The following is a 25,605-nucleotide window of genomic DNA, read 5'->3' as shown; positions in this document are numbered from 1 at the left end:
ACACTTAGACACACACAAACATACAAACACATCCAGAGACACATTTCCAGATACAATGACACTGTATTTTTACCCGACCAGATGAATCAACTGTAACACTGTGAGGTATGTTGAACTTAGCAGGCCCTGTCCCATTTTCTCCATGCAACCAAAGCATCATGAAATCTATAAATGATAAACATATATGGTCAGGGCAACATATCATAGAGAATATCTTATGCATTTGCATGTTATATTTTATGTCATAGGATGCAGACAAACTTTTCAATTATAACCCCACTAGAGGCCCGGTGCACGAAATTCGTGCACGGGAGGGGGGGGTCGTCTCTCAGCCAGGCCTGCACCCTCTCTAATCCTGGACCCCTCGGGGGATGTCCGACTGCCCTCTCGCAATCTGGGACTGCTGACTCCTAACTGCTCACCTGCCTGCCTGCCTGCCTCATTGCCCCCTAACTTCCCCCCAGCAGGCTTGGTTGCCTGCTAACTGCTCCCCTGCCAGTCTGATCACCCCTAACTGCCTCTGCCTCGGCCCCCGCTGCCATGGCTTTGTCTGGAAGATGTCTGGTCTAATTAGCATATTACCCTTTTATTAGCTTAGATTCCTTCCTTTCTGTTTATATACCCACTAGAGGCCCGTGCACAAGATTTGTGCACTGGGGTGGGGGTGGGGGAAGGGTCGGGGGGGAATCCTCAGCCTGGCCTGCACCCTCTCTAGTCTGGGACCCCTTGGGGGGAGTCAGACATCCCACTTGCAGTCCAGGACCCCTCGCTCCTTACCATCTGCCTGCAGCGGAGGCAGGAGAGTCTCCCGCCACTGCTCCTGCTCTCACCAGCTGTGAGCCCAGCTTCTGGCTGAGTGACACTCCCCCTGTGGGAGTGGAGTGACCACCAGGGGGCAGCTCCTGCATTGAGCGTCTGCCCCCTGGTGGTCAGTGGGTATCATAGCGACCAGGGGTGACTGGGCCAGCAGGGAGGGCAGTTGGGGTCGACCAGGCCTCCAGGAGAGGGCAGTTAGGGTTGACTGGACCAGCAGGGGAGGGCAGTTAGGGGAAACCAGGCCAGCAGGGGAGGGCAGTTAGCAGGTAATGGATTGGAGACTGAGAGTGAAGGGATGGAAAAGGTTTTCCAAGCGAATGGAAATGAAAAATGTCCAGTTGATTTGCATATTATGCTTTTATTATGTAGGACTTGCCTATTTTTTATGCTTTACAAAAACTAATTCTTTCCGTTTCAAGCAATTAATTTACTTCTTTAATCGTTATCTACATGTGAATTTTTCATCACTCAAACATTTAGGGTTCATGTCAACCTCTTCCTTAAACTGGTTCTGCTTGCCAACTAACCTGTTCTTTGGTTTTACCATTTCTCTGAGTTCAAATATTCACATTATGTTTCTATTGTCTATCTCATTTACTACCCTGTAGTCAGTTACAATGTGGCCCCCTGAAAAGATATGATCAAGTCCCAACCTCCAGTACTTATGAATGTGACCTTACTGGAAACAGGGTCTTGGCAGAAATAGTTAAGAATTATGAGACAAGGTGATCCTGGATTTAGGGTGCATCTTCAATCCAATGAGAGGAGAGGGAGACTTGAGATACAGAGACACACAGTGAAGAAGGCCATGTAAAGACAGATGCAGAGACTGAGCAATGCTGTCACAAGTCAAAAAAGTGTGTGGAACCACCCGAGGCTGGAAGAAGCAAGGAAGGATTCTCCCCTGGTGCCTTTAAAGGGAGAATGACCTGCCCTATAGATTTCAGACTCTGGATTCCCAATCCACAAGCAAATAAATTTCTGTTTAAGCCACCCAATTTTAGTGATTTACTGCAGCATCCACAAGAAGCTAATGCAGCCATATTCAATCCATCTCCTAAACTTGTTTCTTTCTTTCACAGAAATTTTCAGATTCTTACCTTAGCTCCACCTCACCTTCCTTTAACTATCACCAACCAAATTCAGTTACTAAGTGATAAATTAACTACATAGCTTCCACATGACAGAACTTACCACAAATATATCCTGATATAGTATTATATCTTGTAAAACCTTTGCTTCTATATCATCACTTTTCTACTAAAAAACAGCAACGACTCTTTTTCTTTTAAAATTTTATTTGTTGAGTTAGAGAGACAGAGAAAGGGAGAAAGAGAGGAACAGAGGGGGAGAGAAACATGGATTTGTAGTTCCACTTATTTATGTGTTCATTGGTTGCTTCTTATATGTACCCTGCCTGGGGATCTAACCCTCCACCTTGGGGTATCGGGATGATGAGACTGAGCTACCCAGCCAGGGCCACAAAGACACTTTATTTTTTTTATTTTTTAAATATATTTTATTGATTTTTTACAGAGAGGAAGGGAGAGGGATAGAGAGCTAGAAACATCGATGAGAGAGAGAAACATCGACCAGTTGCCTCCTGCACACCCCCTACCGGGGACGTGCCCGCAACCAATGTACATGCCCTTGACAGGAACTGAACCGGGGACCTTTCAGTCCGCAGACCGACGCTCTATCCACTGAGCCAAACCGGTTTCGGCCACAAAGACACTTTATAGGCAAATCAAAGCTTCAAATCCTTAGAGAAGAGACTGTTCCATGACATGACCACTGCCAGACCATGAGCTAGATCCAGCCCAGATTGTTCTTCATAAATCCCCTCAGAAACTGTCTGATCTACCCCTCTCCTATGCTCAAAGGCATGCTGGTTCCTGGAACAGGCGGCTGCCCTGACCATGGCAAGCTTGCAAGGCCTTTTCCTCTTGGAAACCCTATTCATTCTGGCCTTTTCTATATGATTCTTTAGCACCTACCATGCAGCTTGGAGGATATGCATATCTTCTTGCTGCCTCCCTGGGATGTGCCTCCTATGTAAGTTCCCTCAGTAAACTCTAGCTATAATGCTGGGATGTCAGCTGCTTTTTTTTTTTTTTTTTTTGGCCCTAGTTAAATTTTCCCAACATAAGCTCTCAAAGATATCCAAAATCTTATTTTTGACTCTTTAAAATGCTTCTTAAGATCCTTTCCTAAAGAAGATCTATCATCACCTGAAGACTTTGTGTAATAAAGGCTTGTGAATGCTCCTCCTATCCTGCTCTTATCCTCCCATTGAAACCAGCTTAGTGCAAGAACTATTTCCTTCTTGAATTCTTATCCTAATTCTCTAGTCAAAAGTAATTTCTTTTTTTAATAATTTTATTAATATGATTAACAATCAATACCACAGAGTAACATTTAACTGTTTTATCTGTAATAAACCTGCACCTAACATACTACTGAGGATGCAGAGCAGGGAATTCAATAAAACACTTGCTGATTGCCCAGGCCACTGTGGCTTGATGGTTAGAGTGTCAGCTAGCTCACTGAAGGGTCACGGGTGGATTCCCAGTCAAAGGCACATACCTGGATGGCAGGTTCATTCACAGCCCTGGTCAGGGTGCGTGCTGGAGGCAACCAATCAATGTGTCTCTCTCACATCGATGTTTCTCTCTCTCCGGGTCTCTCTCTCTCCCCTCAACCCCTTCCACTCTATCTAAAATCAATGAAAAAATATCCTCAGGTGAGAATTAAAAACAAACATACACAAAAACACTTGCTGATCAATCTAGTTGCATGATAGCTCTGGAATGCCAGGTGTCTGAACTCTCAATCCTTAATTGAACAGATAACCACTTATTTCTTCAGTCCACTCTAAATTCTCATATTGCCTCCAGTTCATTTCAAAGGAAACACCTAGTTTTTGGTGAAGAATAAGCAAATCTATTATCAGAATCATTGGCCATCCCACACATCTGTTCTGATTTTTTCCTAGTAATACATTTAAGCCCTTTACAGATTCATATTCAATAGTTACAACATTATATCAAGTATTACACAAATTAAATCCAACTTGTTAAATAATGTTCTTATATAATACCATTAAAATTACCTTGGGACAACTTGATCAATCTATTATTCAATCCTCCATCTCCATCCACAATGTAAATATCTCCTGTGTTCTCTACATATAATTCTGCAGGGTTATCAAACTGCAGGGGATTCAAACCAGTGCCTTTTTTGCCTGGGGTACCCAAGACTTGAACAAGATCACCAAAGGAATTATATTTTTTAATAGTATGACCAAAGGATCCTAAAAAAAAAAAAAAAAAAGGAATGCAAATAAAGACATTTCACAAATACAATCACTTTACAAACATGTTTTTCAAGTACAGTTGACCTTTGAACAATGAGGTGGGGGAAGGTGTGTTAGAGGCACCGACCCCTGCACAGGTGAAAATCACATATAACTTTTAACACCCTCAAAACTTAACTACTAATAGCCCACTGCTGACTAGAAGTTACTGAAAGCTTAGACAGTCAATTGACACATATTTTGTATGCTATGTGTATTATACACTGTATTCTTACAATAAAACTAAATAAATGGAAATGTGCCCTGGCCAGTGTGGCTCAGTTAGTTGGAGCATCGTCCTGTGCACCAAATAGTCAGAGGTCTGATTCCTAGTCAGGGCACATACCTGGGTTGTGGGTTCCATCCCCAGGTCAGGATGCATAAGGGAGGCAACCAATCAGTTTCTCTTTCATCAATGTTTCTCTCTGTCTCTCCCACTCCTTTCCTATTTCTAAAATCAATAAAAATGTAAAAAAGATAGTAAACATAAAAAAGGATATAAAAAAGACCCAGTCAGAAATGAAGAATACAGTATCTGAAATGAAAAATACACTAGAAGGAATCAACAGTAGGTTCGATGAAGCAGAAGATTGAATCAGTGATTTGGGAGATTAGGTAGCAGAAACCACCCAATAGAAAGAAAACAGAGTAATAAAAAAAAGGAATTTAAGAAAATGAGGATAGTTGTTTAAGGGACCTCTGGGACAATATGAAGCATGACAACACTTGCCTTATAGGAATACCCAGAGAAGAAAAGAGAGAACAAGAGATTGAGAACCCATTTGAAGAAATAATGACTGAAAACTTCCCTAACCTGGTAAAGTAAAAAGACATGCAAGTCCAGGAAGTGCAGAGAGTTCAACACAAGATGAATCCAAAGGGGCGCACACATATTAAAATGGCAAAGGTTGGAGTGCAAGAACTGCCTAGTCTGGCTGACTGGGCAGATCTGTAGTGTACCCCATCACAGGGCCAGACCGGAAATACAACTAAATTGGAATTACCAACTGAGGTTCAGCTGAGGAGGAGACATATCAAAGGACAAAAACACCTGGAGATGAGTAGGAAGGACGAGGTCTTGAGAGGAGCCGACCCAGCGTACAGGGGCAGCATGGCAGCAGGGTGGAAGGCCAAGTGAGGAGAGATCCCTATTCCCTCGAAGATATAAGCCTGAAACCCAGGCTGAGCTCCACAGACCAGAGCACTAGAGTCGAGATCAGTGGCCCATGTAACATCCAGCCATGAAAGATGGCAGGATTGCTGGTCAGGGTGCGGTCTGGAGCCCGTAGATGGGAATAAGTCGGACAGAAAGCTGCAGTTTCGTTTTTATTGTGTGTTGGTTTTTTTTAAAAACAAAACAAAAACAAAAAAAAAAAACCCCCACAGAGCACAGGAGTTTTCATTGACAGCTACTCACCGGAGGCTTTGGTGCAGGGAGGGAGACGTGGAGGAGGTGCCTAAGGAGAGGCTGGGGTGGCAGCATCCAGGGGCACTTGGTCGTAGGCCCCAAAACAAAACAGCCATTTTTCCTGAGAGGAGCTAGCTACTCCCAGTAGCAACAGGGCAAGAAAAGAAAAAAACACACCAAAAAACCCTTGGTGATACAGTCTGTCCCACCCTCAGGAGCCCTGCATACCACACTCTGCATTTTGAGCTTTTCGAGGAAACAAAAATAGAGGCCAAGTATAAGGATTTGAACAGTTTCAGGAGCTGTAGTGACTGGATTGGGGAGGTGCCATCTGCTCCACAATCCTGGGAACCAGACAGGTGGTACTCTTTCCCTGAACAGGAGAGCTGATAAAAAATACAGGTTTCCAGCCAAACTCACTGGTCTCCATACAAGGATCTCTGTCTAGCTGAGGGCAGAGAAATATTTTGGGCCACTGATGGAGGAGTAGCTCTGGGACAGGGAAACACACCCATGCAATTCCCAGAAAGCTAAACAGCACCTCCCTCACATTAAAGCCCTTTCAGAAACAGACTTTTGAGTGGTTAAGATTGACAGCTAGCTAGCAGGCAGAGACACGCAAAGGTAGAACCTGGAGAACCAGCCCTGGGCCCCATGCTGCTAACAAACCTACATTAAAGGGCATATTGGCCCCTCCTGCATGCAGCCAAGGCCAGTAGAGACAGACACAAAATGGTGGATCGGTGGATCACCTGGAGCTTCGAACAGGCTGCTGAAAGCCAAGGGAGGATAGTTCCTGACGGTGGTTAGCACCCAAGTACCTCACAGGAAGCCCAGAACTGGCAGAGAGAAGAACAGGATCTAAAGGAAGCTCCCATGGGACACTAAACTCTGCTGAAACAAATGCCACTTCACCACTTCTTTTTTATATATATTTTTATTTTTTATAGCCATATGAAAATATTTTCTTTCAAGAAAAGCAATTGTAAATATAATAAAGTTACATGGAATATAAACATTAATATTTCAAGAAAAGCAGCCCCCCTAAAGATAGATCCCTTTTTAAAATATATTTTTACTACAGGCCCGGTGCACGAGATTCGTGAAAGGGGGGCGGGGGGTCCTTCACCCGGCCTGCACCTTCTCGCAATCCAGGACCCCTCGGGGGATGTCAGACTGCTGGTTTAGGCCTGATCCCGCAGGAATGCCTAAACCGGTAGTCGGACATCCCTCTCACAATCTGAGACACCTGGCTCCTACCTCTCACCTGCCTGATCACCCCTAACCACTCTGCGTCCCTCCCTGATTACCCCTAACCCCTGCCTGATTGTCCCTAACCACTCGCTTGCCCAACTGATTGCCCCTAACTGTTCACCTGCCTGCCTGATCACCCCTAAATGCTCGCCTGCCTGCCTGATCACCCCTAATCTCCTCTGCCTGCCTGCCTGATCTCCCCTAACTGCTTGCCTGCCTGCCTGCCTGTTTGCCGCTAACCGCCTCTGCCTCTGCCCCCGTGGCTTCGTCCAAAAGGACGTCCCAAAGGTCGTTCAGCTGTCTGGTCTAATTAGCATATTACGTGCTTATTATAATAGATTTCAGAGAGAAAGGGAGAGGGAGAGGGAGAGTGAGATAGAAACATCAATGATTAGAGAGAATCATTGATTGGCTGTCTCCTGCACGACCCACTGGTGATTGAGCCACAGCCTGGGCATGTGCCCTGATCGGGAATCAAACCATGACCTCCTGGTTTCTAGGTCAATGTTCAATCACTGAGCCATGCCAGCTATGGAAGACATTTTTCTTTTTCCTCTTTCATTTTTTTTCCCTTTTTAAATGTGTCTTCTTTATTTATCTGCTTTATTGATTTGTTATTCCAGTCTCTGTTGTTTCTTTATCTAATCTTCCTCTCTTGTTTAGGTGTATCTCCTTTCTCTCTATTTGACTTTTCAAATTTTTTTTTCTTCTTGAGCTCATTTATTTTAAACCATTTACCTTCCCCTATTACTCTAATTCATTAAAAAAATTTTTTTTTATTGATTTCAGAGAAGTATGGACAGGGAGAGATAAAAACATCAATTATGAGAGAGAACCACTGATTGGCTGGCTCCTGCATGCCCCCAACTGGGGAATAATTGAGCCCAAAACCCAGGCATGTGCCCTGACTGGGAATCGAACCATGACCTCTTGATTCACAGGTCAAGGCTCAACCACTGAGCTATGCCGGCCGGGCTTCCCCTAATTCTTTATTGTTATTTTCTTTATGTCAGCTATGCTTCTACATATCTCTTCCCCCTCACTTTTTGTTGTTGTTGTTTTGTGATTGTGCTTTTTTTTGTTTGTTTTGTTTTCTTCTCATGTTTTTTCTTTTTCCTTTTTTCTATCATTCTTACTCTTTTTTCTTTCCTAATTCCCTGTGGGTTTCTTCTGTTGGTGCTATAGGGGTCTTGTGTATGCTTTTGCTTTCTTTCTTTTGTCTCATGTTTTGCTGTGTTGTATTTTGTTCTGTTCGATCAGCACATCCACAACAGCTCACACTACATAGTTGGGGTTGAGTTACATAGTCAGCCATCCATGAAAGGGATAACAAAATTCAAGACACAACTACAATAAGAGAAACCAAATAAGTTAAGTATGGGGGTTTCCTATAGCGCCCAGCTCAGCAGATATAAGACAATGCACTATAGGATCCCACAATACACGTACTATATAAGACCACTGAAGGAAGTGTGGGAGACATAGCAATTTGACCTAATATGCAGAAACAAAAACAAAGGGACAGCAAAAATGGGGAGGAAAAAAAAATCTCCAAATGAGAGAAAAGGAGGAATCGCCAGAAAAGAAACAAAATGAAATGGAGGTAAGTAATTTATCAGATAAAGAATTCAAAGTAATGGTAATAAGGGTGCTCAAATAATTCAGTGAGAACTGCAAGCAACTTAATGAGAATTATATGAAACTTAATGAGAATTGTAAGGGTCTTAATGAAAGCTACACCAACTTGAAATGAGAAGTGGAAACTAAATCAAAATCAATTAGAAATGAAGAATGACATAGCTGAAATAAAAACACTCTTGAAGGATTCAACAGTAGACTAGAAGAAGCTGACATCCAAATCAGTAATTTAGAAGACTAGGTAGAAAAAAGAAAAGAAACCATTCAGAGCAGCAAATGGGAAAAAAAATTAAAAAGGAGGATAGTCTGAGGCAGGGGTTCTCAAACTTTTTAAACGGGGGGCCAGTTCACTGTCCCTCAGACCGTTGGAGGGCCAGACTATAGTTTAAAAAAAACTATGAACAAATTCCTATGCACACTGCACATATCTTATTTTGAAGTAAAAAAAACAAAACGGCAAAAACATCCACATGTGGCCCACGGGCCGTAGTTTGAGGACGCCTGGTCTAAGGGAACTCAACATCAAACGCAGTAACATTGGCATTATAGGGGTACCAGAAGGAGCAGAATCTGAGAAACGAACAGAGAACCTGTTTGAAGAAATAATGGCAGAAAATTTCCCTAACCTGGTGAAGGGAAAAGCTCACTCAAGTTCATGAAACACAGAGAAGCCTCAATCAAAATGAACGCTATAGGCATAAAGAGTAATAATGGAACCAAATAAGTACCTATCCTATATAATAAAGAGGTAATTGACCATCACTCCAACACACAGGATGGCCATCCCCATGTAGTCAAAGATGGCCACCCCCCGTGTGGACACAAGATGGCTGCCACAAGATGGCCAGCAGGGGAGGGCAGTTGGGACCTATCAGGCCTGCAAGGGAGGACAGTTGCGGGGGACCCAGGCCTGCGGGGGAGGGCAGTTGGGGAGAGGGACCAGGCCTGAAGGGGAGAGCAGTTGGGGGTGACCAGGCTGGCAGGGGAAGGCAGTTAGGGGTGACCAGGCCGGCAGGGGAGGGCAGTTAGGGGCAATCGGGCCGGCAGGGGAGCACTTAGGCATCAATCAGGCTGGCAGGGGAGTTGTTAGGGGGTGATCAGGTTGACAGGCAGAAGCGGTTAGGGGCAATCAGGCAGGCAGGCAAGCGGTTGGGAGCCAGCAGTCCTGGATTGTGAGAGGGATGTCCGACTGCTTGGGATCGGGCCTAAGAGGGCAGTCGGACATGCCTTGAGGGGTCCCAGATTGGAGAGGGTGCAGGCTGGGCTGAGGGACACACAACCCCCGTCCCTATGCATGAATTTCATGCACTGGGCCTCTAGTCAATAAAAACCTTAAATGTAAATGGCTTAAGAGGTCCAATAAAAAGGCATAGAGTAGCTGAATGGATAAGAAAACATGACCTATATATGTGCTATCTAAAAGACACTCACCTCAGAACAACAGACTTACACAGAATGGAAGGATGGAAACAAATTTTCTAGGCAAATGGAAATGAAAAATAAAAGTGGTAGCAATACTCATATCTGACCAAATAAACTTCAAAATGAATGCCATAATAAGAGACAACGATCATAATACTAAAGGGATCGATACAACAAGAGGATATAACTCTGGAAAACATACATGAACCCAATGCAGGAGCATCCAAATATATAAAAAATTTCTAGGGGATTCCAAATGAGAGATAAGACTTCAACACCCCACTGACATCACTGGATAGATCTTTTAGACAAAAAATCAACAGTGATTGTAAATGACACACTAGAGCACATGGAATTAATTGACATTTACAGAACATTTCACCACGAAGCTACAGAATATACATTCTTCTCAGTGGCATATGAGACATTTTCAAAGACAGACCACATGTTAGGACAGAAACAAAGTCTCTACAGGTTCTAGAAGTTTGAAATCATATCAAGCATCTTCTCAGGTCACAATGGCATAAAATTAAAAAATTAAAGAACACTCAGAAACATTCAAACACATGGAGGCTAAACAGTATGTTATTAAACAATGAATGGGTTACCAATGAGATCAAGAAAGAAACAAAAAAAACTTACTGGAATAAAATGATAATGAACCCAAAACACCCCAAATCTCTGGGACACAGTGAAAGCAGTCCTGAGAGGGAAGATCATAGCACTACTGGCCTACCTCAAGAAATAAGAAAAAGGACTAATAAACTATCTTACCTACAATTAAATGAATTAGAGTCCAACAAGAAAAGCCCAGAGTAAGTAGAAGGAAGGAAATAATAAAGATCAGAGGGAAAAGAAATGACAGACTAAAAAAAGAAACACACAAAAAACCCCACAAAACAAAAGATCAACAAAACGAAGTGCTGGTTCTTTGAAAAGATAAATAAAACTGATGAACCTTTAGCCAGACTCATTAAGAAACAAAGAGAGAGCACCCAAATAAAATCAGAAATGAAAGAAGCAAAGTAACAACTAACCTCACAGAAATACAAAAGATTGTAAAAAAAAATACTACTAGCTGGACAACCTGGACAAAATGCACTTAACACCAAGAAAAATACAATCTTCCAAAACTTAATCAGGAAGGATCAGAAAACCTGAATAGGCCCATAACTACTGATGAATTTAAAGCAGTAATAAAAAAAAAACACACAGCAAACAAAAGCCTCGGTATGGATGGTCTCACAGGGCAGTTTAACAAACATTCAAAGAACTAACACCTATCCTCCTCAAACTATATCAAAATATCCAAGAGGAAGAAACACTTCCAAGCTCTTTTTACCAGGCTACCATTAGCTTAATCCAGATAAAGATACCACAAAGAAAGAGAATTAGAGGCCAATATTCCAGATGAACATAGATGCTAAAATCCTCAACAAAATATTAGCAAATCGGATCTAGCAATACATTAAAAAAGATAATATGCCATGACTAAGTGGGATTTATTCTGGGAATGCAGGGCTAGTCCAATCTTCCAAAATCAATAAATATAATAAATCACATAAACAAATTGGAAGATAAAAATCACTTGATTATATCAATTGATGTCAGAAAAAGCATTTGATAAATTCCAACACCACTTTTTGATAAAAACTCTCAGGGAATAAAGTGGGAATAGAGGGATCATACCTCAACATAATAAAGGCGATATTTGACAAACCTAAGCCAACATCATACTCAACAGACATAAACTAAAACTATTTCCCCTAAGAAAAGGAACAAGACAGGGATGTCCGCTTTCACCACTATTATTCAATATAGTACTGGAAGTACTAGCCATAGCAATCAGACTAGAAGAAAAAACAAAAGGCATTCAAATTTGAAAGGAGGAAGTAAAACTGTCATTATTCGCAGATGATGTAATAGTGTACACAGAAAATCCTAAAGATTCCACCAAAAAACTATTAGATTTAACAAATGAATTCGGCAATGTAGGATACAAAATAACACCCAGAAATTGATGCCATTTTTTTTTTAAATTTCTTTATTGATTAAGGTGTCACATATTTGTCCTCATCCCCCCATTCCCATCCCACCCCTCTCCCCACGCATGCCCCAATCCCCTGTTGAACTTAACCGTTGGATAGGCTTATATGCATGCATACAGGTCCTTTGGTTGAACTCTCCACCTCCGCCCACCCTCCCCCTCCCCTCCCCTTTCCTCCCTCTGAGGCCCGATAGTCCGATCGATGCATCTTTGCTTCTGGTTCTGTTCTTGTTCCTCAGTCTATGTTGTTCATCATTTCCCCTAGATGAGCGAGATCATATGTCACTAGAGATATACTAATAAGAACTGAATGTGAGACGAGCAATAATAGTTATGCTGACAGGCAAATGAATCAATCTGTAGCGAGCTTCCCCCTGGACCAACAGTTCTTTTGAGACCCAATTTCAATGTCCAGTAGTTCCTTATGTGTACATGTCAGCACTGACCCCTCAGCTCTGGATGGTGGACAAATGGTGGTAATGGAGGTCCGACTCCCTCTGGTTTGGTCTCAGCCGAACCCAGGGGCACGGGGTCACCCGGACTAAGGGGCACGTGGCCTCACCCATACCCAAGGGGCGCGTGGTCTCACCCGGGCCTGGGACCCAGCCTCACCGGACCCAGGATCTGGCTTCACCCGTACCCAGGGACGCTTGGCCTCTCCCAGACCCAGGGGCACATGGCCTCACCCGGGCCTAGGTGCACGAGGCCTCATCCGGATCCAGGGACACATGGTCGCACCCGGACCCAGGGACGCTTGGCCTCTCCCAGACCCAGGGCCACTTGGGCTCACCCGGGCCTAGGTGTACAAGGCCTCACCCGGATCCAGGGAAGCATGGTCTCACCCGGACCCAGGGACGCTTGGCCTCTCCCAGACCCAGGGGCACGTGGCCTCACCCGGGCCTAGGTGCACGAGGCCTCATCTGGATCCAGGGACACATGGTCGCACCCGGACCCAGGGACGCTTGGCCTCTCCCAGACCCAGGGCCACTTGGGCTCACCCGGGCCTAGGTGTACGAGGCCTCACCCGGATCCAGGGACACATGGTCTCACCCGGACCCAGGGACGCTTGGCCTCTCCCAGACCCAGGGCCACTTGGGCTCACCCGGGCCTAGGTGCACGCGGCCTCACCCGGATCCAGGGACACATGGTCTCACCCGGACCCAGGGATGCTTAGCCTCTCCCAGACCCAGGGCCACTTGGGCTCACCCGGGCCTAGGTGCACGAAGCCTCACCCGGATCCAGGGACACATGGTCTCACCCTGACCGAGGGACGCTTGGCCTCTCCCAGACCCAGCGCCACTTGGGCTCACCCGGGCCTAGGTGCACGAGGCCTCATCCGGATCCAGGGACACATGGTCGCACCCGGACCCAGGGACGCTTGGCCTCTCCCAGACCCAGGGCCACTTGGGCTCACCCGGGCCTAGGTGCACGAGGCCTCACCCGGATCCAGGGACACATGGTCTCACCTGGACCCAGGGATGCTTGGCCTCTCCCAGACCCAGGGCCACTTGGGCTCACCCGGGCCTAGGTGCACGAGGCCTCACCCCGGATCCAGGGACTCATGGTCTCACCCGGATCGAGGGACGCTTGGCCTCTCCCAGACCCAGGGCCACTTGGGCTCACCCGGGCCTAGGTGCACGAGGCCTCACCCGGATCCTGGGACACATGGTCTCACCCGGACACAGGGACGCTTGGCCTCTTCCAGACCCAGGGCCCCTTGGGCTCACCCGGGCCTAGGTGCACGAGGCCTCATCCGGATCCAGGGACACATGGTCTCACCCGGATCCAGGGACGCTTGGCCTCTCCCAGACCCAGGGCCACTTGGGCTCACCCGGGCCTAGGTGCACGAGGCCTCACTCGGATCCTGGGACACATGGTCTCACCCGGACCCAGGGACGCTTGGCCTCTCCCAGACCCAGGGCCACTTGGGCTCACCCGGGCCTAGGTGCACGAGGCCTCATCCGGATCCAGGGACGCATGGTCTCACCCGAACCCAGGGACGCTTGGCCTCTCCCAGACCCAGGGGCACGTGGCCTCACCCGGGCCTAGGTGCACGAGGCCTCACCCGGATCCAGGGACACATGGTCTCGCCCGGACCCAGGGACGCTTGGCCTCTTCCAGACCGAGGGCCACTTGGGCTCACCCGGGCCTAGGTGCACGAGGCCTCACCCGGATCCAGGGACACATGGTCTCACCCGGACCCAGGGACGCTTGGCCTCTCCCAGACCCAGGGGCACGTGGCCTCACCCGGGCCTAGGTGCACGAGGCCTCATCCGGCTCCAGGGACACATGGTCGCACCCGGACCCAGGGACGCTTGGCCTCTCCCAGACCCAGGGCCACTTGGGCTCACCCGGGTCTAGGTGCACGCGGCCTCACCCAAATCCAGGGACACATGGTCTCACCCGGACCCAGGGACGCTTGGCCTCTCAGACCCCGGGGCACGTGACCTCACCCAGGCCTAGGTGCACGAGGTATCACCCGGATCCAGGGACACATGGTCTCACCCGGACCCAGGGACGCCTGGCCTCCCCCAGACCCAGGGGCACGCGGCCCCACCCGGGCCTAGGTGCACGGGGCCCCACCCGGATCCAGGGACACATGGTCTCGCCCAGACCTAGGGGTGCGTGGCCTCTCTCAGACCCAGGGGCACGTGGCCTCACCTGGACCTAGGTGCACGAAGCCACCCGGACCCAGGGGCGCGTTACCTCTCTCAGACCCCTGGTCGCGTGGTCTCACCCGGATCCAGGGGCTCACGGCCTCACCCGTACTCGGGACCCAGCCTTACCCGGATCCAGGGGCCCACGGCCTCACCCGGACCCAGGGTTCAGATCCGCCCGGACCCAGGGGCACATGGCCTCACCTGAACCCGGAATCCAGCTTCACCTGGACCCAGGGGCGTGTGGCCTCACCCAAACCCAGGGGCGTGAGGCCTCACCTAGACCCAGAGGCGTGTGACCACATCTGAGCCCAGAGGCTCGCAGGCTCGGACTCGGGTCTCAGCGGGGTTTCGTCTTCTTGATCCCAATTCCTGTTGGTCAATTCCCTCTCAGCAATTCCTTCGGTCATTTTCTCAAAGCTCCAGGGCGGCTGCCGCAGAACTCGTTGGGCGGCGGGCTCGGCAAGGCTCCGGTGTGCCTGGTGCCCGGCGGTGGGCTGGTCCGGTGTCGCTGCGTCGGCCCTTGGGTCTGCAACGGTGGCCAGTCGCTGAGCGTGCGCACCTGGCCACTTCGGGGCATTGAGATTCTTGAAGGACTCGGAGGTCAGCAAGCACGGAGTCTCCCACCCCATGTCTCCCAGGGGCTCGTCTGTCCGTGCTCGGCAGCGAGTGGAGCCGTCCCCTCAGCCGGAGACCGCCGGGGGAACTGCGCCGAGCACGTTTCAGGCCACCATTGTGTCGCCTGAGCCGTAGTTCTTAAAGTGTGGACTTTGGGTCACCGGCATCAGCATCATCCTGCGTACCCCTCTCTTTTATTCTAGTTGTAGAGCATCTGCTCAGCCAGCCCCCCGGTCTTTCTGGCTGGTGTCTGCTCTGCTCTCCCGTCGTAGTCTCAATATTGTTGTGGTAGGCAACGATCAGGCTGCCGCCCTATGTCTCCATCTTGGTCCTCCTTCGTACAGTTAAGTCTTGATTGTTGTTGGTGTCACTGGGAGGAATTGTCCTCCAGGCCGATTGGCCGTGAGGACCCTCTTTGTCCATATAGGAAGAGTTGCTGTGCAGGAGACATGTTTGTGGGCCGGGTCTTGATGCAGCAATGCCTTGGCGCTCACTGAGTCTGCCTCTAGAATGCCTCCCTTATGCAAGTGATTGAAATCTGGTGTCATCTCCCACCAACCACTAGATGCCCTCGTTTCTGGGTCTCCAATGCAGTGTGGGTCAGCCACTACCTGAGGCACTCAGCAGGAAAAAGCTTCTGCTCAGCTTGGCTGGGGCGGAGCTACAGGGTGGAGCCTACAACCTTGGCTTCCTGTCAGCCCCGCCCTATGAGGCTCCTGTGTCTGTGTCCCTCTGTATTCCTTGCAAACACCTCTGAGAGAAACGCGCCCTGGAATTTCGCCCACTGCCAAACAGTCCAGTCCCTCCCCTAATGAATCTGGACTCCCAGATTCTCGCCTGGAACTGGGTTTCAGTGCAGTTGGAACTGGGTCTCAGCGCAGTCTGGCGTCCCTGTCTTCTTCCCAGCAGGGCCACCCAGTGGCGCAGGCAAAAGTCCGTCCTCTGCGCACCTTCCAGTGCGCACGTCTGGAGCCGCCGCTTCTCTGTGCCTCCGCCACCACAGCCCAAATTCATTCCCCCAGCGTGCGCCTGGCTTCCCAGGGTTTCGCCCGGAACTGGGGTTCAGTGCAGTCGGAACTGGGGTTCAGCACGGTCCTGAGCTTATGTCTCCTTCCCGCTAGGGCAGTTCAGTGGCGCAGGCAACAGTCCGTCCTTTGCGCCCCTTCCCGTGCGCGCCTCTGGAGCTCTGCCTTCCCCCGCTCCTCTGTGCCTGCGCCCCACAGCCCAGATTCATTCCCCCAGCCTGCGCCTGGCTTCCCAGGGTTTCGCCCGGAACTGGCGCTCAGTGCAGTCGGAGCCGGCGCTTAGCGCACTCCGGAGCCTTTATCTCCTTCCTGCCAGTGAACGCCGGCCAGGCCGTCAGCCGCCCCCTCCTCTCCGGCTCCATCCTCCCCGCAGGCGCGCGCGCTCGTGTCTCCTCCAGTTTCTCCATACCTCAGGCTTTTACGGCTCCCCCGATTGTCCCCGTGGCCCTCTCCTTCCCCCCAGCTGTGGGCATTTCAGTCCGCCAGCTCTCCTGTGGTTCTGGACGATGTCCGTTCTGACCTCTAGTTGTGCCTTTGAAATTGTTGTGCCCGGCTGCAGGTTAGGTGTTTCACCTATGCCGCCATCTTGGTTTCTCCCCTTTTAGTTTTCTTGATGCCATTTTTATACAGCAATAATGAATTATCAGAAAGAGGAACTAAAAAAACAATTCCATTTCCCACTGCAACAACAAAATAATATTAAGATATTTAGAAATAAACTTAACAAAGGAGGTAAATGACCCATACTCGTAAACCTACACGACAGTGAAAAAAAGAGATAGAGTAAGATATAAACCAGTGGAAGAATATACTGTGTTCATGGATTGGTAGACTCAACATCATTAAAATGGTCCTACTACCCAAAGAAATCTATACATTCAATGTAAACCCTATTAAAATATCAACGGCATACTTCAAAGATCTAGAACACATAATATGGAACCAAAAGAGACCCCCAAATAGCCACTGTAATCTTGAGAAAGAAGAAAATGGAGGGATCACAAGACCAGATATCAAGTTATACTACAAAGCCACTGTACTCAAAATAGCCTGGTAATGGCACAAGAACAGATATACAAATCAATGGAACAGAACAGAGATCCCAGAAATTGACCTAAGCCATTATGCTCAATTAATATTTGACAAAGGAGGCAAGAGCATACAATGGAGTAAAGACAGTCTCTTCAATAAATGGTGATGGGACAACTGGACAGATGCATACAAAAAAATGAAATTTGACCATGAACTTATACCATAAACAAGAATAAACTCAAAATGGAAGATCCAAGATGGCTGCCGATGGGACGGCATGCTGCAAGATAGTGTGTGAGAGAACAAGAGAAGAGTGCATGGACATGCAGGGAGCGTCTGTATTTGTGAGAGAGGAAAAGCTATATTCCACAGGACTGTTGGGGACTGGTGGACCAGGCTCCCCTGGCCGGGAAGGCTCTACTGCTGCTGAAATCTCTCCCGGAGTGGGTGGCTCTGCAGCAGAGACCGTGCCATCTTGAAGGGGAAAATAGCTGTGATCGGAAGCCTAGCCTTACCTTCAACTGGGGAGACCTCAGATACCTCCCGGGACCCTACAACCACAATGCCCAGGGACCAGCTGCTTCAGCTGCAAACCCATGAACACTGGGACTCCTGCCTCCCCGGACATGGGCACCTCAAAAAACTGTCCACGGGAGACAAAGCGGTGCTAAATACGTGGATGGGCCCTGCGCCTTCTCAAAGAGCAGATAGAAGCAAGAGCTGAATCGAATAACACCCACCCGGAACTGGCAAATTAAACACAGCTGGTGAGCCAATCCGTGGATGGAAAGGTCATATATTGCCTAGAGAAAGCTCTGCCTCCTCAGATTCATCTGGGTGTTTGTTGTTTGCATTTTTGGATTAGTTGTTATTTATTGTTTGCATTCATCTCTGGGTGTTTGCTGTTTGCATTTTTTGGATTAGTTGTTGTTTTATTGGACTTTTCTCCCCATATACATATATATGTATTTTTCCTTCACTTTCTTTTCTCTTTCCTTTTCTCAATATCATTTTGTACTCTTTTTCTATCCTGTAGTTCTCTTTTTTCTGGTGGTCATCTTTATTTGGGGTTATTAGCATCATGAATACATTTGTGTTTGGTGCCCTGTGCGTTGTATCCTGTTGTTTGGTATTTTCTGCCTTTAAGTCAACGCAGGAGAGAGAGAGCTACATAACCAACACCCTGAGAGAAAAGATCATGGGGAGACAAAGAAACAGCCTGCATACAAAAGGAAAAGAGGAATCACCAAGAAAGGAAGTAAATGAAATGGAGACAAGCAATATGTCAGAGAAAGAATTCAGAGAAATGGTCATAAGGAAGCTGAAAAGATTGGAAGACAAATTCAACAATATGTGTAAGAACCAAGAGGCAAGAAATATTCAAAGTGATGAATAACAAGAACCTACAACCAAGATTACTCTACCCAGCAAAGTTATCATTCAGAATGGAAGGTCAGATAAAGAGCTTCACAGATAAGAACAAGCTAAAGGAGTTCACCACCACCAAACCAGCATTATATGAAATGCTGAAAGGTATTCTTTAAGCAGAGGAAGAAGAAAAAAGTAAAGATAAAAATTATGAACAACAAATACATATCTATCAACAAGTGAACCCAAAAATTAGGTGAATTAAAAATCTGAGGAACAGAATAAACTGGTGAATATAATAGAATCAGGGGCATAGAAAGGGAGTGGACTGATAATTCTCAGGGGGGAAGTGTTATGGGGGGGTGCAGGAAGAGACTGGACAAAAAGTGTACACCTATGGATGAGGACAGTGGGGGGGAGGTAAGAGCAGAGGGAACCGGGAGGAGGGGAGCTATGGGGGGGGGGGGGGAAAGGAGAAACTATTATAATAATTTGAACAATAAAGTTTTATTAAATTATAAAATATATATATAGGATGACTGAATGGATAAGAAAACAAGACCCATCTATACTAATAGAGGACTATGCAAATTGTCTGGGATGCCATCACAGTTAAAATAACAACTGAACAGCAGACTGCGTGGGGCAACCAGGCTGGCAGGGGCGGGGGGCAGTTGGTGGCAACCAGGCCGGCAGAGGGGGGCAGTGAGGGGTAACCAGTCAGCAGGAGGGCAGTTGGGGGCGACCAAGCTGGTCTGGGGTGGCAGTTAGGAGTGACCAGGCTGGCAGAGGGCGACTGTTGGGGGCAACCAAACAACCGAACAGCAGGCTGCGTGGGGGCAACCAGGCCAGCATGGGGCGCAGTGAGGGGTGACCAGGCCAGCAGAGGGGGGCAGTTAAGGGCAACCAGGCCAGCAGGAGGGTAGTTGGTGGCAACCAGGTCGGCAGGGTGGGGGGGCAGTTGGGGGCAAACAGGCTGGCAGGGGGGGAGCAGTTGGGAGCGACCAGGCCAGCGAGGGGGCATTTGGGGGTGGTCAGGCTGGCAGGCAGAGGCGGTTAGGGGTAATCAGGCTGGCAAGGGGGACAGTTAGGGGAGATCAGGCAGACAGGCAGGTGGGCAGTTGAAAATTAGTATATTGAATGTTGTTTATTACAGTAAAAGGCCAATAAATATTTTTCCATGTTCATAAAATACAATAAAAATATTAATCCATTAAAAATATGTTTATTTCTATAGAGACATGCTGAATACAAAGGGCTGAAATAAATGAGTAATCGTTAATATAAAATAATAGAACATTTTAATAAAAATTAATATTTTTTTCTTGAATATTAATTTACCAGACGCTGAATAACTGAACAAATAAGATAACGCAAATAAACCCATTTTTCCTATTTTCCGAAAGCGAAGTATTTCCTGTTGCGCACACCAAACATGTTAGTACAAGACTAATGTCGTGGCAATGGGCTGCTAAAATACTCGCTGCTAGTATTAGTGGAGAGAAATGGTGCGCCTGCCCGTAAGGTGCTGAATGCAACACGATTATAGTAATCAATCATTAGTGAACGTTGTAGTTCGTTATTAATAATTATGTATAACAGGATGTTGTAAAAATTGTTACAAATTTTTTTTTAATATATATATTTTTTTATTGATTTCAGAGAGGAAGGGAGAGAGAGAAAGAGAGAGAAACATCAATGATGAAAGAGAATCATGGACCGGCTGCCTCCTGCACGCCCCCCACTGGGGATCGAGCCCGCAACCCAGGTACATGCCCTTGACCGGGAATCGAACCCGGGACCCTTCAGTCCGCAGGCCGACGTTCTACCCACTGAGCCACACCGGCCGGGCTACAAAATTTTTATTAAAATGTTTCTTACATACCGTTATATTGACTGGGCTGCAAAAATATTTCATTGTGGGCCTCATGCAGCCCACAGGCCGTGAGTTTGACATGCTTGGACTACATCAAAATAAAAAGTTCTTGCAGACCAACAGAAACCACCAAGAAAAAAAAAAGACAACCTTGAATGGAAGATATTCGCCAATGATAAAGCCAATATGGGTTAATATCCAAATTTTATCAATAACTCATACTACTCCACACCAAGGAAACAATCCAATTAAAAAATGGGTAGAGGAACTGAACAGACACATCTCCAAAGAGGACAGACAGATGGCAATACACATATGAGAAGATGGTCAAAGTCACTAATCATCAAAGAAATATAAATTAAAACCACAAGTTATTGCCTCACACCCATTAGAGTAGCTATCATAAATAAGTTAACAAACAAGTGTTAGTGAGGTTGTGGAGAAAAGGGATCCCTCATGCACTGTTGGTGGGAATGAAGATTGATTCAGCCACTATAGAAAACAGTATGGAGGTTCCTGAAAAAATTAAATATTGAACTATCTTATGACCCAGTGATTCTACTTGTGGTTATTTATCCAAAGAAACCCAAAACACTAATTTAAAAAAAAATATATGCATCCCTATGTTAACTGCAGTGTTACTTACAATATGAAAGATATGAAAACCACCCACATGCTCATCAATAGACTAGTGGATAAAAAAGCTATGGTGCATGACTGGCTGGTGTTGCTCAGTGGTTGAGCACTGACGTATGAACCAGGAGATCACTTTTTGATTGCAGGTCAGGGCACAAGCCCAGGGTTGCAGGCTTGATCCCCAGTGTAGGGTGTGCAGGAGGCAGCTGATCGATGATTCTCTCTTATCATTGATGTTTCTCTCTCTCTCTCATGCTCTCCGTTCCTCTCTGAAATCAATAAAAATATATAGAAAAAAAAAGAAAAGCTGTGAGATATATATATATATATATAATGAAATATTACTGGGCCATAAAAAAGAGTGAAATCCTACCATTTGCAACAGCATGAATGGATATGGAGGGTATTATGCACAATGAAATAAGTCAATGAGAGAAAGACAGATACCATATGATTTCACTTTATGTGGAATCTAAAGAACAAAATAAAGGAAGAAACAAAACTTGAAACAGACTCATAGACACAGAGACTGAACTGGTGTTTTCTAAAAAGGACAGGGATTGGGGGTCTGGGTTAAAGAAGTGAAGGAATTAAGAAGTACAAATTGGTAGTTACAGAATAGTCACGGGGATGTAAAGTACAGCAGAGGGAAAATAGTCAATAATACTGCGATGACTATGTACAGTGCCAGGTGGGTCCTGGAAATATCAGGATGAACAATTTTTAACATATATGATTGTCTAATCACTATGCTGTACACCTGATATCAATACAAAATAATACTAAAAGTAAACTTCAATTGAAAAAAATAAAATATACATTTTAAAAAGGCTCCTATAAAGTTAAAGGAAAGATCATAATAATGATAGCCTCTTTGTTAAATGTCTTAATTCTACGGAAGTACAATATATTTTTATAATACGTGATTTCATGATTAGATTCGGCAACTCTGATTTTAAAACGTGCAAACAAGAACATGGGCAAAGTGCCCTAGCCAGTTTGGCTCAGTGCATAGAGCGATGGCCTGCATATCGAAGAGTCCCAGGTTCGATCCCAGTCAAGGGCATGTACCTTTGTTGCAGGCTCCTCTCTGACCTGGGCCCTGGTCGGCTGATGCAGGAGGCCACCAATGAATGTGTTTCTCTCACAACAATATTTCTCTCTGTCTTTCCCTCTCTTTTCCACTCTCTCTAAAAAATCAATGGAAAAATATCCTCCAGTGGGGATTAAAAAGAAAAGAACATGGGCAAAGATATAATTTTTAACAAGCGAATTTAATAGATGCTAGTACACATACCATTTCCTACATCCGTGATCCAAATGGATTGTTCATACAGTGTACTGGCTGCAAACATACCATGAGGTGTGTCAACTGTGTAATTCCAAGCTCGTAGGAAATATCCATCCTCTGTGAACACTAGTACTTTTTGGATGTTATCCCCTCTCTGAAGGTATACAAAAATAATTGCTTAGATAAAGTCAGTTTTAAGGAAGTAATGTTTATTTTGGCAGAAAGAAACAAAAAGTAAAGGTTAATCAAATAATGTTAACATTTATAAGCATATATGACTTAGTACAGTAAAACAGGCTGTTGCTCCCTTTGTATTCATGTATTTTTTTTTTTTTTCTAAATCCCAATTTTACTTACTTGGGCTATGTAAAGCAGTCCATTCAGGGAGTCAACTGCAACACAAAATGTTGCTCCAGTAAAGTACTCTGAATGTTTAGGCCAACCCACATCCAGCCTGTAAAGAATTTCCTCAGTTCTCCACGAAATTTGAAAAATAAACTCTCTTAAAACCTTAAATAAAATCAGAAGATGAAGATTCAATTTACAATCTAGGTTGAAAAAGCAAAAAAAAAAAAAAAAAGCTTACTTTCTAAGCATACCTTGACACCTCTACCACAGAAGTCATAAATGTGTGGGAAGGAATGGTCTTATACATTTAAAGACCAAGTCGACCAAAATACAAATCTGTCAAGTCTTTGAGGCTGTAGTGGTAGGTGGGAAAGAAGGGAATGCACCATATATAGATGCTCCTCGATTTACATCCCGGTAAGTCCATCCTACTTTTTAAAACCATTACTACACGTAGCCTATCGCTCATAACCTAGCCTACTTTAAATGTGCTCAGAACACGCATTATCCCATAGTTGGGCAATTATCTTGGGTTTCATCTCACGAAGCCTTTCTCTTCTCATCAGAAGCAGAAGACACAGAGTGTTTATAAACATGATGGGATCCGAAAATACAATATCCACCCCCCGCCCCCCCACAAAAGCTGACAACAGTGTACAGCACCCACTGTTTGTCTTCCCGACCGCGTGGCTGAGAACTGTCCAGCCTCAGGGGAGGCCAGCCGGCTTGCACAGTGCTGGCCCGTGGAAGTGGTGTCTACTGAAGGGTACCGCCTCCGCACTGTCCCACAGCAGAAAAATCCCAAGTCAGGAACCCTCTGTACAGACATCTGGAAACTAAGACACAAGACAACACCTCGGGGTTCCGCTCACCCACACCCCGTTTGAGACAAGCTAGAGCACCAGCTCCGTTGCAGAGGGAAGCATCGCCTCCCAGAGTGCTATCCACACCACAAGCATGACTTCTTCACTACTCAACTCACCGAAGAGCCGGAAAAGCGCGAATGTAAGTTCAGAAATGCAAGGAAAAAGACGGTGCCGCCCGCGCACAGCCAGAATCTCGCCATGACGAAACAGGAAGCGCACCAGGAGCGTCGGCGGCGCTAGGGGCCGGCAGCCTCGGGTCCGCCGGTTCTCGGCAGCACGCAGGGGCTGCCCGGCCTCCGGGCTCAGGCTCCGGCCTCCGGCCTCCCTTCCTCGGTGCTTGGGGTCTGAGACCCGGAAAGGAGCACAGCGCGGGCGAAAGAATGTCAGCCCCCGGTCAGGGACTCCCGGGGCTCTCCCGCGTCCCGCCTCCGGTCACGTGCCCGGGGCTGACCCAGTGACCAGCCCCGCCCCCCCTCCGGAAAGCGGTCCTACGCTGAAGACGTCTGCTGGCGGCCAAGGCGAGGGCGCCCGCATCTCTGCCGTAACGACGAGGGCATCGCAGTTTTGAGATTAACATTGGCCAATCAGAAGCTAGCACACACAAACCCAAGACTTAGGGTGTGGCCCTCAAAAAATGGCTTCCGGGTTGTGCGAGGGTGTCCTCCGCATCTGGTTCCGAGGAATTCAGGCATCCGTTGTGGATACCTACGTTCCCACCCGAGGACCCTCCGCTGGCGTTCCGGACGGGGGCCTGAGGTAGCGGCCCGCTTGGAGTTGGCCCGCGGACGACGCTTCCCCCGAAGGCCCGCTCGAGCGGTGGGCGCTGTGAGGGGGACCGGGCAGGGCCCCAGCCGCGCCGTTCCCGCGGGGTGCCGGAGTCCCCCTGCCGAACCCGGGCCCGCTCCGCGCGGCCCCGGCTCCCCGGCCGCCGGCTGCGCCCAGAAGCTGAGGCCGCTGGTAACAAAGAGCTGCCGCCCGCCGCTGCCCGGGTGCGCGAACCCAGGGTCCTCGGGGCTGCGGGCATGAGCGCAGGCGGGGCCCCGCGTCCGGGTTGGCGGTGGTGAGGGCCGGCGGCGGCCGCGTGCGCGGGGCGGAGAGGCCGCACCTGTCCTCGCCGCCCGCGGGCTCGGGCTCGGGCTCGGGGGACTGCGCTCCCTGCGGCTTCGCGCCGGAAGGAAGGCGGCTGCGGGGCCTCCCCGCGGCCCGGAGCCACGCTCCGCTCCGGCTGCCGAAGCCCGGTTCTCGGCGGGGCTCCGAGAGGACCCGGCTCTGCCCAGAGCGCCCCGAAGCTTTGTGTTAGAAGTGGGGAAGCCTGATGCTTTTTTAAAAAATGAAAAGACTTCGTAGGTCTCCATCTTCAGGATTTTCCCCGGAGTTTTAAGTAGTCTACCTCTTCTCATCCTTTCTCCTGCTCCTGACGTCTTTTTCCTCCAAAACTATAAACATTTTTACCTCAGAGCTGACGAACGTTTTGTAATTGAAAGTGTAACTTAGAACCACGTCGAGAGAGTAGTCAAGATGGACAAAAAGTCCTTTGAAATGGTGCTGGATGAAATTAGAAAGGTAATTACATTTTATTCTTTAAATACTTTTATAAGCCACGAATTCTCAGGTTTATTCTCGTTGAGCTACTGTGCAGATGGTGCAAAATACGGGTTTTCGGATTGCAACATTGGTTGGCATTTTAACCAATATATAGTGTAGGACCTTATGCCTTGATACATCTCAGATACAAACGGAAATTAATAGCGCTGTCCTTTTGGGTTTACTGTGACTGACTCTTTCTGAACCGATTTCCTCATCTTTCAGGAACACAAGACTTTGAAAGCTAGAGCAAATATGTAGAACATTCCTTTAATGGTTGTTATTACCGTGACTGATCTTTAAAATCTGAGAATTGGCACACCGTATTGCCTGGGCTGGACAAAATTCGTGCCCTGATGAAAAG

General features: G+C 47.3%; 2 protein-coding genes across 4 annotated transcripts in view; one reads left to right on the top strand and one right to left on the bottom strand.

Annotated features, from left to right (window-relative positions):
- Positions 1 to 24,571, bottom strand: part of NHLRC3 (NHL repeat containing 3) — a 32,281-nt gene extending 7,710 nt beyond the window's left edge. The window contains exons 1-5 of one of the 2 annotated variants that reach the window (XM_054720364.1): positions 23,774 to 24,571; positions 22,801 to 22,953; positions 22,450 to 22,597; positions 3,929 to 4,129; positions 74 to 165 (exon numbers count right to left, since the gene is read on the bottom strand). In XM_054720364.1, coding sequence (XP_054576339.1) covers positions 74 to 165; positions 3,929 to 4,129; positions 22,450 to 22,597; positions 22,801 to 22,953; positions 23,774 to 23,857 — 678 coding nt within the window. In that variant the 5' untranslated portion in view covers positions 23,858 to 24,571. The remainder of the gene's footprint in view (positions 1 to 73; positions 166 to 3,928; positions 4,130 to 22,449; positions 22,598 to 22,800; positions 22,954 to 23,773) is intronic. The other variant, XM_054720365.1, reaches the window with a different exon arrangement.
- Positions 24,551 to 25,605, top strand: part of PROSER1 (proline and serine rich 1) — a 68,125-nt gene continuing 67,070 nt past the window's right edge. Inside the window, exon 1 of one of the 2 annotated variants that reach the window (XM_008160426.3) lies at positions 24,551 to 25,220. In XM_008160426.3, coding sequence (XP_008158648.1) covers positions 25,176 to 25,220 — 45 coding nt within the window. In that variant the 5' untranslated portion in view covers positions 24,551 to 25,175. The remainder of the gene's footprint in view (positions 25,221 to 25,605) is intronic. The other variant, XM_054720363.1, reaches the window with a different exon arrangement.

Source organism: Eptesicus fuscus, chromosome 8, assembly GCF_027574615.1.
Source record: "Eptesicus fuscus isolate TK198812 chromosome 8, DD_ASM_mEF_20220401, whole genome shotgun sequence".
Classification (NCBI taxonomy): Eukaryota; Metazoa; Chordata; class Mammalia; order Chiroptera; family Vespertilionidae; genus Eptesicus; species Eptesicus fuscus.
This window is presented reverse-complemented; position numbering and strand designations above follow the sequence as displayed.